This window comes from Pinus tabuliformis, chromosome 8 (assembly GCF_031772625.1).
Source record: "Pinus tabuliformis cultivar Carrire ecotype Pingquan chromosome 8, CPIR1, whole genome shotgun sequence".
Lineage (NCBI taxonomy): Eukaryota > Viridiplantae > Streptophyta > Pinopsida > Pinales > Pinaceae > Pinus > Pinus tabuliformis.
Window position 1 is genome coordinate 1,935,925,596 of NC_142294.1, and position 20,039 is coordinate 1,935,945,634.

The 20,039-nt window shown below is 40.2% G+C and overlaps 1 protein-coding gene across 3 annotated transcripts in view; it reads right to left on the bottom strand.

The window, feature by feature from the left end:
* Window positions 1-20,039, bottom strand: part of LOC149244243 (tRNA-specific adenosine deaminase TAD3-like) — a 402,166-nt gene that overhangs the window by 190,499 nt on the left and 191,628 nt on the right. For 2 of the 3 annotated variants that reach the window (XM_089374770.1, XM_089374769.1), the window contains exon 4: window positions 19,372-19,496. In XM_089374770.1, coding sequence (XP_089230896.1) covers window positions 19,372-19,496 — 125 coding nt within the window. Of the gene's footprint in view, window positions 1-18,517; window positions 19,067-19,371; window positions 19,497-20,039 lie in introns of those variants that run through there. The other variant, XM_089374771.1, reaches the window with a different exon arrangement.

Here is a 20,039-nt window from a genome sequence, read left to right on the forward strand (position 1 = left end):
CACCCCTTGTAACTTTGCTAATACACAGGGTCATCCTCATGATCTTCCAGAGCATGGTATCGACAAATTACCCTCTTTCCAAGGAAATAGTGCGATTAATGTGGTTGATTACCTCAGAGCTTTTAAGACTTTCTTGGGTAGATATACTAGCAGAGATAATTATAATCATGAGGATGTAAAGATGAAGCTCTTTGTTCTCTCTTTAAAGGAAGATGTGTTAGACTGGTTTATGGAAAAGCCTGTTGACTCATTTGATTCATTGTGAGCCCTGATTGATGTTTTTAAAGATAAGTATGGAGATAAGAGAGAAGGAAGGTATTTACTTAGAGCTATCAACAATATAAAGAAGAAAGAGAATGAGACTATAGGAAAATTCAATAAAAGGTTTAATGGTATTGTTAAAGAAATGCACCAAGATCATAAACCCACTTATAAGTCCCTTCTTGAATATTACCTCAATGCATTTAATGTTGACACTTCTTACGAATTAAGACGTGCTAAGCCTATTGATTATAAGACTACTCAGACCTTAGGTGAGGAATTAGAAAAGGGCAAGAAAGCGTCTAGGAAAAATGAGATTCTAGGCTTTGATAGAGGTCAAATCAAGCCACATGAACCTAAAGGGAAAGAGATTAAAGAAGTTGACCACGACCCTATTAAAGAGTTGACTCAATTAATTAAGGATATGAAATCAAACATGCTAGATAAATGAATGCCATGCAGGCTAGGTTGATCCAAATGGAAAAATCACAAGCTCAAAGTTCTCAACCTAGAAATATTAATAAAAATAATATTGGGTGGCAAAAAAGGACCTCTCCAAATGAACAAAAAATGTCGAATTCGCTTGAATCCACAAATGTTGTTGATCAACCTTTGCCATATTGTAGACCTTGTGAAAGCTTCCATGAAGAGAACTCTGGTGCTATCGCAAAAGGAATCTTGGATGATGGACAAGTGGGAACAAGTGAGCAAATTAGTGTAATCAATCATCATCCTCACTAGCCTATAGAAGAAAATATGGAAATACTACCTTTATATTATGCCATAAATAATTTCAGTGATGAAAAGGATCCAATTACATAATTGTATGGAGAGAAGCCATCTCAAGAACAAATCTTGGAAATTGCGAAAAGTAAGGGATACAGTTATCGCGGGAAAAACAAAGATCAAAGCAAGGAACAAATCGCTTCTAAAACTTATCATTCTAGTTTGAAAATTGATTGGGTCACATGGATCAATAATGCAAAAAAACATTGTTCCTGTCCTCGAAATTTTGAAGATTCCATCTCAAAGAGAAAAATTCTTGAAATCTATCGGCATAAATCAACAAGACAAAGTTGATGTACACTCCAAGAATGAAAAAATTAAGATAAAAGACCTAAACTGTTATATGACAAATGAAGATCATCAGCCTTTCATCATGACTTTAATGGTTAATGATCTCTTGTTGCATAATTGTATGTTGGACCCAAGGGCTTCAACCAATGTTATGACTAGAAAGTCATGGAATGGTTAAATCTAAGGATATCAAGGCCTTACCACAATATATGCTCCATGGATTCAAAGATGATTAAAGCTCTTGGCGTCATCAAATATTTACAAGTGTACTTGGCAACATATCCATACAAGATGATTACTATGGACACTCCTATTATAGATGCACCCGATGTATGGGGAATGCTTTTATCTCAAAAATTTGTAGTTGATCTTGGAGTTTGCATTTAGTTAGCCTTATCTTATGCTACTATCCCTTCAGCTACGGGTGGTATGGCCAGGCTCTACAGGGAAGTTGAAAGAAGGTATCATGTTGAGGATCCAAGGAAACCCAACAATGCAGATGTCAATGGATCGCTCAAAGACTATAACACAATATTGACTAAGCTTCTTGAGACTATGAAAGAAAGTGACCAAGATTCCACATCATCGATCACCAATAAGAAAAGGAAGAGTAAAATAATTTGATAAATCTACACCATACAGTGTTGGAATACTTCATCATCCTAAGAAGGTCAAGATTCAACAAGGTACACTAGAAAAGCAACCAATGGTTTCACTTGTGAGATGACATATGATGCCATAGGACATCCTTTATCTTGTATCTCTAACCCTATTCTCCTAGATTAGATTTTATTTCTATCATTAGAGTAGGCTTTCATTTCAACATTTGTGTTTTATGTCTTTAGATCACATTGTTAGAGTAAAAAATTTATATTCCAACACTTGATGATACTATATGATGATTCTAATTTGTATTTCAATACATATCTACCTGATGTTACTTTGTTTTCTTGGATGCAGATTTTGGATTCTCGCATTCCTTCACTAAAGCAATGTGTCCCCATGTAGAGCTAGATGTTGACCATATACATGTCAATAATTCCAAGTAGCAGAGTACACAGCAATGAACAAAAACAAATTAAGTCATTAAAATCATTGTAATCCCAAATTTTGCAATTTTATTGTAAAAATGAGTCTAGTATGACTCTGAAGCCATGTAATAAAAACTAGGTAAGCCTTTGATTCTTAACAAAGGATCTCACTCTAGGGAGTTTTTTAACCTCCCTATATTATTTGTGTTTTTAAACATGAATAATTAGCAGAGTTTTTCTCCCAAGCATCCCCCAAACCTAGGGTGGGATCCTCTAATAAGGTCTTAGGTGAGTCTTAGTGTTATTGAGTTTATGTAATTTTATCATACTAGATCATATGTCTTGTGTCGTGGAATTTGGTTGAGTCTCTAAGGTTGTGTCTATTGTAAATTTCCTCTTCTATGGGTGATTATTGTAGTATCTTGATGTAAAAGTGTTGTCTAGGAATATTTTTTATGAATGGTTACTCATAGTTAGACACCATTCCCATAATATTATTTTAGACCCCCTTAGAGGGTGGAAAAATATGTGTAATCCCCTCTTGAGTTTTTTACTTAATTTTTTAGCAAAAATAAAAAAGTAAATTAGTCAGAAATTGTCAAAAAATAAGAATGAGTGCAAAAAATAATTTCTCTCCAAGTGGAAAATCATCTAAAAATTATTGAGGCTATTTTTCAAGGGGGGAAATTTAAGTCAAAATCAAAAGTCCTCATTTCCAAGGCAAAACATCCTAGTTCCGAAATTCGTTCGACTAGAAAGACTATTTTTCTAGCAAATCGAATTTCTTGGACCAAGTGGTTAATTATCTTGAACAAGTTACGATAATTATATTTTTGAAGATTCTCCAAGGGACCAGATGCACCTAGAAATTCGATTTTGACCCATCTAGCTAATTTCTCAAGGGGATCAATTTTCTTGGAGATTTGTGCAACTAATTATCAAGGGATAAAATTAATTTGGCAAGGATCAAGCCTTGGACCAAGTCAACCTAGTTGTTTTCCACTTGGATGGGGTCTAGAGCTCTCATTTTTATATATAGGAAGCCTAAGGCTCCTCATTGTAAGCATGAAATATTTGGGTCTTGTAACGAAAAATATGAAGCAAGTTGTGAGTCAAGTTGTTGGATGTAATTTACTTTGCACTAATAAAATCAAAGACTTTGGGGTTTATCTTGCGATGATGTTCCTTTTCTGCTTCTTGTGGTAATGTTATTTTGAATTGTGATTTAGTGCTCTACTGAATATAATTTTGGTGTTATTATTTCATTTGCAAGTAGTTAGATTATCTATTTGCACAAGTATCTTGCATTAGGTACTAGGTTTAGAAAAGCGTTCTAACTCACTCAATCTAGCAGGTATCTCTATATCTTGAGGGTTTTAACGTGTATTTAGCCCCTTATGATCTAATAACATTATTTCAAGTGTGTAGAGATAATTTGATATTCAGATCTTGGGCATGAGGGGAAGTCTTCGGTTGGACCAGCCAACTCCCAAGACAAGATGTTTAAAATCCCATCATGTTAAATCTTGCAAAGACTTATCTAATGATTTGTGTGCAACAACTTAACCATGGCATAAAATTAAAAATTACTCTTCCTCAAATCATTTTCAAATTTAATCGAGCAAATAAAGTTAGATATGCTTATCTAGAGCTTGTAACTCTTGTTTGTGAATATTGTAAATAATTTTGTGAAATTATTTTCACTAACACTTGTGTTTTATTTTTCTAGTGTAAATAATTAGACGGGTTCTAATTTTCAAAATTGAATTTTATCTATAGTTATTGGTGGATGGATAGTTCTTGTTGACTTACAGCTGCCAGAGTTCAAAGATCAAAGGAAAATTCAAATTTGTTAAGGGATCAAAGCCTCACCTAGCCTAGACAACTAGGATTTGGGCACTTATTCATCATCAAGGAAATCGTCCAACTGATTGGAAGAGGTTGTCCAATTTTTGAGGCCATATCGAGCTTCTAGAGGCCTAGTTCTACCATACCTAGGTCTCCAATCCTTAACGTTCTGTTGAAATTTGATGACTAAAAAGTTTCCTGCAATCCCAAACCGGTTTTAATTTCACCTTATCACTCCCATTCAATTAAAAGACTTTTCCCATAAACATACATTCAACATATAGAATTTTGGAAATGAAATTTTCAGATTAAAACACATGGGACTGTCAACACATGTTGAAAATAAATATGGACATAAACAGACCAGCAACACACATAAAAATACTAACAGATTTTAGGTCAACTTAGACCCAAGAAAAACCCCTTCACTCTTCTCTGGGGAAAACTTGTTAGAGAGCTCTTCAAATATATTTATCTTTCAAGTTCAAGAAAAATACATTTGCAGACAAACAAAACAGCAAAATACAACTTATCTATTTACCCCAAAACTCCTTGAAAACCGTGCCCCACTTTGCCTCGATTTTTTTGCCCACTTGAAGCTAAAAATATGTACTGTACGGATACGAATTGTACTGTATGGATTTTCGTACCGTTGTATAGACTGTACCGAATTTTTTTTCAAAAAAATATTTTTTTCTCAAAACTTCTCTTGAACGACATGCAGCTCACAACATTAAATGTTGTTCGTATGGTACCTTCTGTTGTCTTCTCTGCCTTGATTTTCATGCCCAACTTTGCCCAAAAATCACTCCTTCAGCTTGTTGCAACAAATTTCTCCTTCAAAATTTTTCTCCAACTCTCAGCCTCCTTTCTCCAATCCGCTCATGCAGAATGAATGCAATCTCTCTTTTCTTTTCCCCCTTTTGTTTCCCTAAATGACTTTTGGGCAACCCTAAGATCTAATGGCTCAAATTCATTTAGATCAAGGGATGAGAATAAATGTGCATTTAATTCTCATTTTCTATTTTTTAACTCACCCATTAAATAAAATACTCACATTGTACTTTATGTCTAAAGTCAATTTTCACTTTATAATTTAGCATTGACTTTACCACTTATAAAGTCACTTTCACTTTATAAAGTCACACTTAGGAAAAGAATTATTTTGGACACTTTTCCCTAGGTAGAGACTAATCCATGGGAAACCACATGTCCAAGGTACATTAAAAATCAACACCCCCTCTTACCGAGGAAAGTGTTTCTCACCACATCCATCCTATCCTTGAAATGGATATGCTTGCCTCTTGGCAAGGACTTCGTGAGAACATCGGCCACCTACTCATCAGTTGATATATACTCCAGCTTCACTGCCTCCCTTCTGAACATAGTCCCTGATGAAATGATATCTGATGTCAATGTGTTTTGCCTTGTCATGAAACACTAGATTCTCTGTGAGTTTAATGCAACTCTGATTATCACAGTGAATAACTGTCGGTCTCAACTCCTGATCAAATAGGCCATACAACAACTTGCGAAGCCAAATGGCCTCACAACTAGCCTGGCTAGCAGCCATATACTCAGCCTCAGAAGAGCTCAAAGCAACTGACTTTTGCTTTCGACTGAACCACGACACAATTGTCGAACCCAATCCGAAGCAACACCCTGAAGTGCTTTTCCTGTCAGAAGCACACCCTGCCCAATCTGAATTTGTGTAACCTACCAACCTCACTCCATCTCCCCGCCTATAGTCTAGACCATAATCAACAGTCCCCTGCACGTAGCGAAGAATGTGCTTTGCAGCTACCCAATTCACCCTCCTGGGCTCAACCATGAATTGGCTAAGTGTGTTCACTGCAAAGCATATATCTCGCCTAGTGTTGACCAGATACATTAAGGACCCAATAAGTTGCCTATACAATGTGGGATCCACCAAACTAGAATCTGAAGCAAGAAGCTTCTTCCAGTTGGTGATCATAGGTGTAGACATGGGTCTACAATCTACCATGTGAAATCTGCTCAACACATCGACAGCATACTGCCCCTACCCCAAAAAGATATGCCCCACCTCCTGCCACACCTCAAGCCCCAAAAAGTAAAGCATCATCCCAATGTCCGTCATCGCGAACTCCATAGCAAGATCCTCCTTGCAACCACTAATCAGTGTCTCTGCCCCAGTAATGAACAAGTCATCAACATACAGCACAAGGATTAGCAAATCATCCCTTATAACAATGTAGTATAGGTTCTGATCTGCATCACTCTTCGTGAAACCCATCTGCTGCAAGTAAGTATCAATCCTCGAATACCAAGCTCTCGGAGCTTGCTTAAGTCCGTAGAGTGCTCACCTCAACCAACGTACATGGGTCTCCCACCCAAGTACCTCAAAGCCCTATGGTTGCTCAACATACACCTCCTCCTCTATAACTTCGTTCAAAAATGTGGTCTTCACATCCATCTGATGGATCTACCAACCCATTTCTGCAGCAATAGAAATAAGGGACCAGGTAGAAGTGTACCGAGCTATGGGAGCAAAAGTCTCATCATAATCAACTCCCTCTATCTATGAGAACCCTCTAGCTGCAAACCTCGACTTGAACTTCTCAATGTTGTCATCCGCAGCATGCTTGATCTTGTAGAGCCACCTGGAAGTCACAATTGACTTGCCCTCAGGGCTATGCACCACTTCCCAGACATTGTTCTTAATGATAGAGGCATACACCTCCACCATAGCTTCTCTCCATACCTCCTGGCTGGCAGCCTCCTCATAGCTAGTAGGGTCAGAGTTAACAATGTTGGTAGCCTTGGCTACATAACTGCAAAACCGCTCAGGTGGCACACTCTACTTGTTCACCCTCTTCGGAGTGTGTTAATTTTAGGTATGTTCTATGCTAGAGCAATTTATTTCAATTTTCTTAGTTAGCACAATATCTTTTCCAGATTAGCAATCACATCAGTATTAAAGTAAACTGCAGATAGAACATAAACATAAATCGCAAAAGACAAGCCAAGACAAGAGGACACAAGATGTGACGCCAGCCAGGGACAAACCCCAATGTGGGGAAACCCTTGATCAATTCTTCTTTTATGTTCTTCAAAGTTCAGCAAAGAGAGAGAGATAGTAAATTTACAACAGAAGTCAACACTTTGACTTATCTAGATCTGAGCATAGATCATCTCCTATAACGATGATACATGAGATCAGTTGAAGACATTCTACTTCAACTAATTTTCCAAGGTGACGGCTTCACCTATCATAGTGCTGCCTTTCGTCCATATGCTGCACATAACCGTGTGACACCATGCAGAACTGTCACAGTGTTGATCCTTAATGACTGAGCTGCTCTTGTCATCATGCAGCTCATTATGCTGCATCTTCCATCATCATGCTGCCCATTATGTTGCATCTTCCATCATCATGCTGCCCATTATGCTGCATCTTCTCATTATACTAAGATTACCTAACATGAGATTAGGACCATATCTCTGCTTCCATTGAGATAGTAACCGAGTTTATTATTACACGGAGAGTTGAAGTGGTTATGTATAGCATCGAGACACATAAACATATGTCGAGACTATTAGATAACAGGTCCGAATATCCTTCGTTGTAATACCAAGATCATCTTTATGGCATGACTGTCTTACTGTTCCATCTCCATCCGAAGTTCTGTAGCTACAGGAGTATGATGTCAAGACTACTCTTATTCATGCGAGATTAGCCCAACATTGGAATGCTGAGATTGTTTATATGCTCCAGTTATCTGAGGTCTTGACTGTGACTACACCTAATACCCAATCGAGGTGCAGTCAAGCCCTAGATTTGGATCTGCTCCTTCATTCCGGATACCCTCATATCTTGACTGCAGCTTCAAGCTTTGACTGCGGCTCTTGACTGTGGTTATGACTGTGTGAACAGCGTATCAAGGTATCACATGAACAGAACTGTGCTTCTATGTCAAGCCCTAGATTTGGATCTGCTCCTTCATTCCAGATACCCTCATATCTTGACTACAGCTTCAAGCTTTGACTGCGGCTCTTGACTGTGGTTATGACTGTGTGAACAGCGTATCAAGGTATCACATGAACAAAACTGTGCTTCTATGCCTGCGGCTTCACTTCATGACTGCGGCCAATTGTGCTTCTATGCCTACGGTTCTTACGTGCTTCACTACATTACCACTGCGGCTACCATGTATGCCTGCGGCTCTATCTCATGCTTGCTCTTTTTACTGCAGCTACCCTTTATGATTGCAGCTACCCTTTATGACCTGCGTATTAGGGCCTGTGTATATGAGCTTCTTTAGTCAATGTATAAGGCTTCTTGGACAGCATATTAGGGCATCACTTGACAGCAAGTTAGGGCATCACGTGACTGTGTATTGGAGCTCCTTTGACTGCGGCTAGGGCACATATGAACTGTGGCTAGGGCATCATACTTTGGGCTAATGTGTCTTCATTGTGTCTCTCCTTCACCAAAACCCAAAGACGTGGAGAGGAGGAGACCACACATGAAGAGGATGTGTCTTGCAAATGATTTCAAGTCCTCTATATTTATACTAAAACGTAGTGGTTGAATAGACATGATGGTTGGGCTTCTGAGCCTACACAAGTTGCTGGCCGACTTGACAATTTGTCTTATAATATAAATAAATTCATAACTCCATGAATACTTATTGGAATTGGATGATCTTTAAATCAATCCTACACCTCTCGATGAGAGGGATCCAATAAAAATATCAACTGCCATAAATAAGATGACCCACATGGAGTTTGGCCCTAGTTGCCAATTTTAACACTCCCTCTCAACTAGGGAGAACTCCATCCGCTAATCCATATGTCCAATTGTACTATCTCTGCCATCAGTGCCCTGCACTGCTCTGCTCTGCTCAGCTCTGCTAGCTCTGCTTCAACTCTGCTCATCTCTGTTAGATCTGCTCAGCTCTGCTCTGCTCTGCTCAGGTCTGTTGGCTCTACTCTGCTTTGCTCAGCTCTGCTGGCTCTGCTCTGCTCTGCTGAACCATGAAGAAGAAGAATTGATCGAGAACGTGTCATACCATTCTCCACTGACCCGAAGTCAGTCTCAGTGTATGTACCACTGGTCCCAAACCAGTCCTCAATCGACCCGAAGTCAGTGTCATAGTGGGTACAACTCCTACAACTGGTCCCAGACCAGTCGTCTACTAACTCGAGGTCAGTCTCAGAGTATGTACCACTAGTCCCAGACCAGTCGTCTACTGACTCGAGGTCAGTCTCAGAGTATGTACCACTGGTCCCAGACCAGTCCTCTATTGACTCGAAGTCAATGTCATAGTGGGTACAACTCCTACAACTGGTCCCAGACCAGTCCTCTACTGACTCGAAGTCAGTCTCAGAGTATGTACCACTGGTCCCAGACCAGTCCTCTATTGACCCGAAGTCAGTGTCATAGTGGGTACAACTCCTACCACTGGTCCCAGACCAGTATCATTGATCCCAGATCAATGAAGGTCATCCTAGCATAGGGAGTACGGTAGATACAACGATGCGTCCATCGGTACTACTATGGTCCCTATCCTCATTTCCCTGCTCATTGATCAAATGAGAGGTACTTCCCATGAGTCCTAGACTGCATGGGTAGGATGCCTCGACAGGAGAACTAATCATCCTGTCCATAGGAGAGCGAATCATCCTGTCCCACAAGAGAGCGAATCATCTTGTCCACAGGAGAGCGAATCATCCTGTCCCACAAGAGAGCGAATCATTTTGTTCCACAATTGCCATGGATAACACATCATCCAGGCCTCATAGGAGAACTAATCATCCTGCTACACAATCGTCATGGAGAACACATCATCCACACCTCACACGAGAACTAATCATCCTGCTACACAATCGTCATGGAGAACACATCATCTAGACCTCACAGGAGAACTAATCATCCTGCTACTCAATTGTCATGGAGAACACATCATCCAGACCTCACAAGAGAATTAATCATCCTGCTACATAATCGTCATGGAGAACACATCATCCAGACTACCGAAGCAGATCCCAAGGAGAAACAGCACCCAGAGGTGCTCTTACGGTCCACCACTCTGCATGCCCAATTAGCATTCGAATAATCATGCAGTTTCATATTTCCGGCAGTGCATCTCAATTCATGAGAGATTGTGCCCCGAAGATATCTCAGAAGATTCTTAGCACCAATCCAGTGAGGCTCAACCAAATATGAGCTCACCATGCTAACTGCAAAACATATGTCCGGACGAAAGTTCACCAAGAACATCAACGCGAATGAGTTTATGAACTCAGAGGCATTTCCCAAATCTGGTCCGACATCACTACCATGTAACTTCTGAAAGTTAAGATCCTCAAGGTAGTCAGAGGCTTGCAGTTTATTATTTCACATCTAGAATCCAACTCCATCTTACTTCTGCAAATGAGAGGGTTTGCACCTGTCGGAAATAGATCGTCCGCATAAGGTGCCGGTATGAGAGGTCTATTATACACAACCTTCGGGTAATGGTTTGGATCGGTTTCACTCCTAGTGAATCTCAGTTTCATCAAATAGCTATCAATCCTCTCATACTATGCCCAGGGTGTTTTGCTTCAAGCCACAGAGAGTTTTCTTCCACCTATATACAAGAGATTCCTGTTCATGAATCTCAAACTCCATGGGTTATTCCAAACCTGTGGACCTGCTACATGAGGGGAATAGTCCCCTTGTAAGATTTCCCTTTAGTACATCTCAGACATGTACTTTCATGCTCTTTTTCGAATTCAGGCTTCACTGTCACCATCTGACTCACAGACCTCTGGTGCTATGTGTTAATGGACATGGTCCCCAGTGGACTTCCTGTAACTTGATGCAACCCTAAACTTCAAAAACATCTTGAAAACACATACCTTTCCAACAGCGAGTGCCACCTTGAAACCTTTGACTTCCTTTGCTGAAATGGACACCAGGTTCTTCTTGCGATCAGGTACATAAAAGAGATTTTGTAAATGAATCGAGTTACCCTCATTCAATTGAGGGGTAACATTCCCTACACCCTTTCCGGGATAGGTGGCATCGGTTCCAAGTATAATCCCACGATTGTTTCCATCTCTACCAAATTAGAGAGTGCACCCTTCTATCCAATGAAGTGCCTTGAAGCACTACAATCAATAAGCCAGATTCCCAAAGAATCTGAAGGAGAGGGCCAATACAAGATAATGCTTCTTTATCTTATCAGAAACAGCATTTGATTCTTCATACCTGGTGTTCCTTGCTTTCTTTGAAGAGTCGACCATTTCCTTGATGACCTGCATTATCAGTCATGAGATGTCAAGAGATGTGTCTCTGCCAATCAAACACTCCTTCGCATAATGGCCGAACTTATTGCAACCAAGGCATCCGCGTTTCCTTCCACCCTTAGATCCGAACTTCCCAATGAAGTGATCTTTAAGTAGGCCATCAGAAAATTCCGCTGCACCATTCTAATAATATTCTCTGCTTCCACTTCACCCTCGGTGAATTTGAAGAGGGTTGAGGAAGCCATTGATCCTTTTGTCCTTTCCCAACTGTATTCGATGATTGCTCTTTCACTCTTGCTTAGGCATTGTCTTCACCTCAGCTCTGGTACCATGTTAATTTTAGGTATGTTCTATGCTAGAGCAATTTATTTCAATTTTCTTAGCACAATATCTTTTCTAGATTAGCAATCACATCAGTATTAAAGTAAACTGCAGATAGAACATAAACATAAATCGCAAAATACACGCCAAGACAAGAGGACACAAGATGTGGCACTAGCCAGGGACAAACCCCAATGTGGGGAAACCCTTGATCAATTCTTCTTTTATGTTCTTCAAAGTTCAGCACAGAGAGAGAGATAGTACGTTTATAACAGAAGTCAACACTTTGACTTATCTAGATCTGAGCATAGATCATCTCCTATAACGATGATACATGAGATCAGTTGAAGACATTCTGCTTCCACTAATTTTCCAAAGTGACGGCTTCACCTATCATAGCGCTGCCTTTCATCCATATGCTGCACATAACCGTGTGACACCATGCAGTGCTATCACAGTGTTGATCCTTAATGATTGAGCTGCTCTCATCTGCTCTTGTCATCATGCAGCTCATTATATTGCATCTTCCGTCATCATGCTGCCCATTATGCTGCATCTTCTCATTATACTGAGATTATCTAACATGAGATTAGGAGCATATCTCTGCTTCCATTGAGATAGTAACCGAGTTTATTATTACACGGAGAGCTAAAGTGGTTATGTATAACATCGAGACACATAAACATATGCTGATACTATTAGATAACAGGTTTGAATATCCTTCGTTGTAATACCAAGATCATCTTTATGGCATGACTGTCTTACTGTTCCATCTCCATCTAAAGTTCTGTAGCTACAGGAGTATGATGTCAAGACTGCTCTTATTCATGCGAGATTAGCCCAACACTGGAATGTTGAGATTGTCTATACGCTCCAGATATCCGAGGTCTTGACTGTAATTTCACCTAATACCCAATCGACGTGTAGTCAAGCCCTAGATTTGGATCTGCTCCTTCATTCTGGATATCCTCATAGCTTGACCGCAGCTTCAAGCTTTGACTACGGCTCTTGACTGTTGTTATGACTGTGTGAACAACGTATCAAGGTATCACATGAACAAAACTGTGCTTCTATGTCTGCGGCTTCACTTCATGACTGCGGCCAACTGTGCTTCTATGCATGCCGTTCTTACGTGCTTCACTACGTTACCACTGCGGCTACCATGTATGCCTGTGGCTCTATCTCATGCTTGCTCTTTCTACTGCAGCTACCCTTTATGACTGTGGCTACCCTTTATGACCTGCGTATTAGGATCTGTGTATATGAGCTTCTTTAGTCAACATATAAGGCTTCTTGGACAACGTATTAGGGCAAGGGCCTGTGTATATGAGCTTCTTTAGTCAATGTATAAGGCTTCTTGGACAGCATATTAGGGCATCACTTGACAACAAGTTAGGGCATCACATGACTATGTATTGGAGCTTCTTTGACTGCGGCTAGGGCATGTTATCACTACAGGAAACTCTCCTATTGTTGTAGCTCAGAGATGCCTGGTAACATATAATCTTCAATATTGTTCTCTGAACTATTGGAATAAATAATGGTCTGGATCAAGCCAGGTAACTATTTCAACTATGTTATTACTTAAGACAAGCATGACCACCCTCAGCCTACAAGGCTTTAGACCACCAATGCTCAATGGTTTGTAGATTAGGTGAATGAATGGAGAATACTAACCATACCAGCAGATACATACATAAACATATGATGGCCAGCTATAGAAAGTAAATGAAACTTGCGAATCTAATACATCAATGCAGAGATAAGATGATAGTTATCTGGCATTAGACACAAAAGAAACCTGAACGGCCTGTTCAAGTGCAAGCTTAGAACAGAAGAGAAATTGGGATATTGAACATATAACAGCAAAAGAAGCTTGTATTACTAATGAATGAAGATGAGAAGCTTGAGCAGCAGAGTCTCCACAGTCGCCAGAAGTTGAACCTTTCTTACATTTAGTTTCCAGCCTTTTATAGGCCCTTTACAATGCTCTGTGGCTTTCAGAGGTCTCCAGCTGTCCTAACCTACCCCCTTTGGCTTTAACTGTCTGATTGCGTATAAGGACACAGTTCTCCTATCACGAAAACGGCAATTAATTCTGGTACAGCGCTGCCCTGTTAGATGGCTAATTTGATCGTGCTAGTGAGGCTCCATGATTGTTTATTTATACTTGACTGCATCGTGTTGTGTCCTTCCTCTTTCGACCATGCTTTCTAGTATTTCAGTTTAGCGGCCTAACTGTCACAATACTGACAGAGAAAACCACCTTCCATCCTCGGGTAACTGACAGGAAGTAGAGTACGAGGTGCATGGGTGGCTGGACGTGCTAATTAGGAAGAAAAGAGTAATGGCAGAGTCGCGGAGGACGAGCAGGTAGTTGTTGGATGAATTGAATCGGACAGACAGAGTAATGGCAGGATGGCGAAGGACAAGCGGGAGCGATCATGAACGAGGGTCGTTGGATCGGAAGAAATGGACGGAGGATATCGATTGCATGAGGCTTGCATACTTTGCTAGGAGTGAAAAAAGTCTAAGCCATTGGATCTTGGTGGACAGATCGGACGGCTATCGGGCGAAGGAGGTGCTCAAACGATAGTGCCCAGGGGCGGTTTTGTTTTGGTGGTTACAGTCTCTATCGGGCGCTCATCAGGCAGTAAGCGATAAAGGGTGGAGTCCGCCCAATGCCACTCATTACACGCCACGTAGCGGAGGATGAGAGAGAAAACCACCTTTATCGGGCAGGTATTTCTGTCTCTAGTTGTCCGCGAGATAAGAGCGACAGTCGTTAGAATTGGCAGGAGTGATCTAACGACGAAGATCGATCGAGCATGTCTCGTCGATCGGGTGAAACGTGGGCCGTCAGATCGGCGGGGAGATCAACGGCGGAGGGACATGGAGTTATGGGATGTCCTCGAGCAATGTGCGGGGGGCACATATGGCGGAAAGGGAAGGTTTTCAGGGGTTTTTGGGTTAATTTACTTAAGGCTAAGGTGAAAGAGGGCTTCGTTATGATGTGAGGGTCGGGGTTAGGATACGAGCGGAATAGAATGTGAGTAGGAGAGTAGGTTAAGTGGAGTGATGGCCCGTGTGGGGCCCTCTCCAGGACAGCGAAGCAGACCGTCTCCTTCCTTTAGTCTTCAATAAAGCGCTGCACCTTAGGGCTAACACTGGCTCCTTCTGGGGATGAAAGCTTCCCTGTGAGGTTTCAAGAACTGCAAACCATTGCCTTTCCTGTAAACAACAAGATCAAACCCACCTCTTAGCGTTCCATTGGGCATGGAGTCTATTTTGTAGGAAAACGAAAAACTGAAACAAAAACATATTTACAATGCTGAGGCTTTTACAACCTTAAACGAAATAAAACTTAAGAAATCGCCCATTGATTGGGCCATCGAAAACACTTTCCCCCTCCAAATTGTGAAGTACAAAGGTGTTGTTTGTGTGAGCCTAAGAATGACAAAAGGCCCTGTCCACAAGGCATCGAATTTGCCATGATTACCTTTCCTTTCCTTGAATGCATCCCACTTGAAGACCCAGTCACCAATCTAAAAACTGTCCATCTTTGCCTTTTTATCAAAGACTTCGTTGATCTTATTTTGATGCATTGCTGACTTCTCAATCAGTTGTTCCCTGATTTGTTGGACTTCAACCAAGTCACTCATCCATCTTGCAATGTCATTTTCTTCATCCAGCTCCTCTTGTAAGAACTTGGCCACAGGGAGGGTCAATTGGATAGGAAAAACGACCTCAGTACCATACACTAACTTGAATGGAGAGTTCCGTAAGGATTTCTTGGTGGTAACTCTGTCAGCCCACAGTGCAAACTTCAGCTTGGAATTCCAGCTCCTTTTGTTGTCTTCCAACAGTTTTTTTATTATCCTTACCAGGCTCTTATTTGACGATTCTGCCAAGCCATTGCCTTGAGGATAGTATGAGGTAGAATGTACTAATTGAATGCCCATTGATTGAAACATGTCTACCAATTCCTTCGCTCTGAAAGTTGTTGCATTTTCAGTGACTAGTTTGGTCGAGCAGCCAAATCTAGTGAAGATATTCTCAGTTAAGAATTTCATCACAACCTGGTGATCAGCCTTCCTAGTGGGTATAGCTTCAATCCATTTGGTAAAATAGTCAGTGGCTACTAAGATCCACCTGTGCTGACCACTGGAATGTGAATTAATCTCCCCCATGAAATCTAAACCCCACTGTTGGAAGGGACCATTGGTGTGTATTGGCTTAAGGGGGCAGAGATTTCTGTTGTTGTCTTCCTGTAACCTCTGGCATTTGTCACAAGATTTCACAAATGAAAACACATCAGAGAACAGAGCAGGCCACTAATACCTAGCCCTCAGGATCTTTTGGGCTGTGGTTTTCCAATAATAATGCCCTCCACAGATGCTAGCATGAAACTGGTACATGACTCCCACAAATTGTTCTTTGTCTAGACATCTCAAGAGGATTCAAGATGGGTCCCTCCAATAAAGCAGGTTCTTATTAATACAAAACTTAGCTGCTCTAAGCTTAATGGTCCTGGCCTGACCTGAGCTAAGCCTTGGAGGGACTTCTAGCTTTAATAAGAAATGAGCTATATTGGAATACCACTCACAAGTGGCCAAATTCTTAGCCAAAGACTGGTTATGTTCGTGCTTTCCTGCTGCTTCCTCTATTGGCTCTTCAGCTGAATTTAAGCTCATGCAATTTATGTGCAGCAGACTGCAATTTTCCTAAGCCATAAGCTTAGCCAAGCCCTGGCGTTTGACAAGCTTGGTGGGCTTCACCTCTATATTGAATTCTATAAGTTTTGCAATCCATTTGGCTCTTCTTCCATCAACATCTGGCTGGTTAGGACATCCTTTACTCAAGCTAAAGGCACATAGGCAACCACCTTGGAGTGCAAAATGTAAATTTGGAATGCCTTTAAAGACTTTATAAGAGCATATGCCTGTTTTTCAATAAGGTCATACCTTAATTCAGCATCCCTCAAAGTTTTGCTAAAGAAGGCCACTGGGTGCTCTACACCTTCACCATTTTTCTGCAACAAGACTGCTGCGAGTGTATCATAAGAGGCAAAAGAGAAGATATAAAACTCCTTGGTGTAGTTTGGGCTGATTAAAGTGGGAGCTTCCATGATAGCTCTTTTGATGGCTTCGAAAGATCTTCTTGCTACTTCTATCCATTTTATCTCTGACCCCTTCTTTAGCATGGAAGTGGCGTGCTTCACTAGTTCTGCAAAGTTTGGGATAAACCTCCTCACAAAGTTAATCCTACCCAGAAAGGATTGAATGTCTCTTTCTGACCTTGGGATGGACAATCCTTGTATTGCTTGAACTCTTTCTGGATTGATTTTGACACCTGCAGCATAAACAATATGAGATAAAAGTTTGTCTTCTTCAAGAGCAAACTGTGACTTCTTTGGATTTACTGAGATTCCAAACCTTCTGCACTTGAGGAACACCTTCCTCAAATGCTGTAAATGATCTTTGTGACTGCTGGAGAAAACTATTATGTCATCAAGATAAATAAGGACAAACTTGTTCTTCTCTCCCACGAAGGCTATGTCCATGGCCCTCTGAAAAGTAGCCCCAGCATTCATCAGCCCAAAAGGCATCTTAGAGTACATTAAAGTGCCCCAAGGGGTAGTGAATGCAGTCTTTTCTTGGTCTTCTGGGTGTACAGCGATCTGATTGTAACCTGAAAATCCATCCAAGAGAGACATGACTCTAGCCCCTGAAACCTTTTGCAGCAAATGTTCCATCTTGGGCAGGGGTAGTTGTCTTTTTTAGAGCACTTGTTCAGATTCCTGAAATCAACGCAAATCCTGATTTCTCCATTCTTCTTCCTCACTATCACAAGGTTAGCTACCCACTTCGAGTACCGAATTTCCAGCCAGGGCTGCGTGGATCAAGGGAAGAGGTCGAGTTTCCAGCCAAGGGGCCAAATTTCCCAGTGTACAACAAAGGGGATTTTTTACTAATGTAAGAATAATAAATCTTTCATTAAAATTTTAGTTTTTTTACTTACATTAACTGAATTTCACAAGTTACAGCCAACATTTTCCAGGGCCGAATTTCTCTTGGGTCGAGAATCCAGCGGGCTATTTCCAAGTTCAATTAATGCTGTAATTTCTGTGCATTTCTTTGTGGGTCAAGGCCCTAAATTTTCCAAATAAATTAATGTGAAGGAAGATTGATTGGGCAGATTTATGTGTTGTTTGTGATTGATTTTTCCAAGTATTTTCTGTTGCAAATTTACTGTGAAAAGTTGAAAATATCAGTCTGTCTATTTTCAGTGGGTCAGAAAATTAATTTAACAGTTAAAAAAATTTGTGGGTTGCTGTGTGAAATAGATCAAATCCAGTATTTAGAAGTTAACAACCAAACCTTATATAGGTTTAAGCTCCATCTGCTCATACGGTAAAACATTATTTGCTTTCCTAGATCCATTAGTTCTCCAAGGAATAATGATAAAATAATCATTTCTAACCTCCTCAACAAACTTCTTACTAAAGATAGAAAAGAGTTTATTGAGATCCACAATTTCCTCTAGCAGGTTACAATAAAATATTCTAGGAAAACAAATACAATGAAGTTCTCATTTAACTAACTCAAGTAAACAATAGAATAATGATAAAATATGGAGATAATTACAACTGAAATCCAAAAATAGAGCCAAGTAGTTGGGCACCTTCATGGCTAGGTAACAACCTCAAAAAATAGTGGACAAGTGTCTATCCACATGTGCACCCTCCAAGAAGCTATCCCATGTGTAGATCCATTAAAATTGTGCCATAGAGGCTCCATATGGCACGTGTGGCATGATCCTAAGGTAAAAGTAGTGGTATAGGACGAAATAGTTGCTCCAAAGTTTGGACACCCTAGTCAAAATGACACGGACAAATGTACAAAGTAGCCTCATCCATGGTGCACATATAAATATGTATAAACTCCTCAAGTGGACATCTCCAACAAAGGGCTTGGAGAAGTGAAAATAGCCTCATCATGTCCTCATCACTCTAATAGATGGCTGAAAAATTGGAGCACTCTAATAGATGGCTGAAAAATTGGAGTACTCTAGTAGAAGTGGAGTTGTCGATGTTTTGTGACGTTGAATCTCCTCATATTATTCGATTGAAACTTTTCTTGTGCACTTGGATGCTTGCACACATATCAAGGACAAAATTCTGTGTGCTGAGCTCTTGTGCTAACAACACAGATATCCTAGGTGTTGATAATGCATGATCATTAGGGACACCCCCCATAACTGGAAAAGCACCAATCCAAACATAGTAGTTATCAGTGACCATAGGCTAACTACTCATACTTATTTTCTAACTTTTCTCGGAGCAGAGCTGAAAGCTAACAAGGCTCTAATAATTGAGTTTGGCCTGAGACAGTTAATGTTATCTAATATTTAGATGGACGGACTGTTGTACCATACACGATAAAGTATGTATGATAAAGTATGACATACACTAACATGTAATTAATCTATTCCAAAGCTTTTCACAAAATCAAATAAAAATTGTCAGTAGAGAATGTCAAATAACATGGCAACTTACTCTTGCAATATATGGTTGCAATTGGTATGTCTTGGTCAGTTCAAAAACATCACAAGGTAGATCCTTTTCTAAGTCACTCGAATGATTTCCAGCAATACAAAGAATGATGGAAAGATCAATGTTACCTACAAAACAGTCCACAGTGAACATATATCAGAATAAAATCAGTGCCTATTACTAGTAAGCATTACATCAAGGCTTTATCTTTATCCACTCAACATACAAGCTACCAGCTAATGAAGAGTTTGATATGAGACCCCGCTTACAAATATCCACAGATTTTTCTCTTGTGATTTTAGATGGTACATCCCACACATCTAACTCTAACTAAATTGAACCAAGGAAAAGACCCTCCAGTACCAATCCTAAATTAGTTTATTTGGACATTGAAAATTTGGGTGAGTAAATTTTATCTACGGTCAATACTCAAAGAATACCCCCATATTTCAGAACCTATCGTGATATGCCACAATAAGCAATTAAAGAAATATATCTTCTAAAAGCATTTTGGTAAAACACTGAGTACCATGAGGTTTAGCTTCAAACATCAGCTGGAAGTTTCTTTAATGGCAAAAGCCATAGGAAATAACTAAGCTAGTTGTGTGGTCGTTCTACTAGAAATTTCTTACTAATTTCATTTAAAAGTTGCACCTTTCTTTTATCTTTTT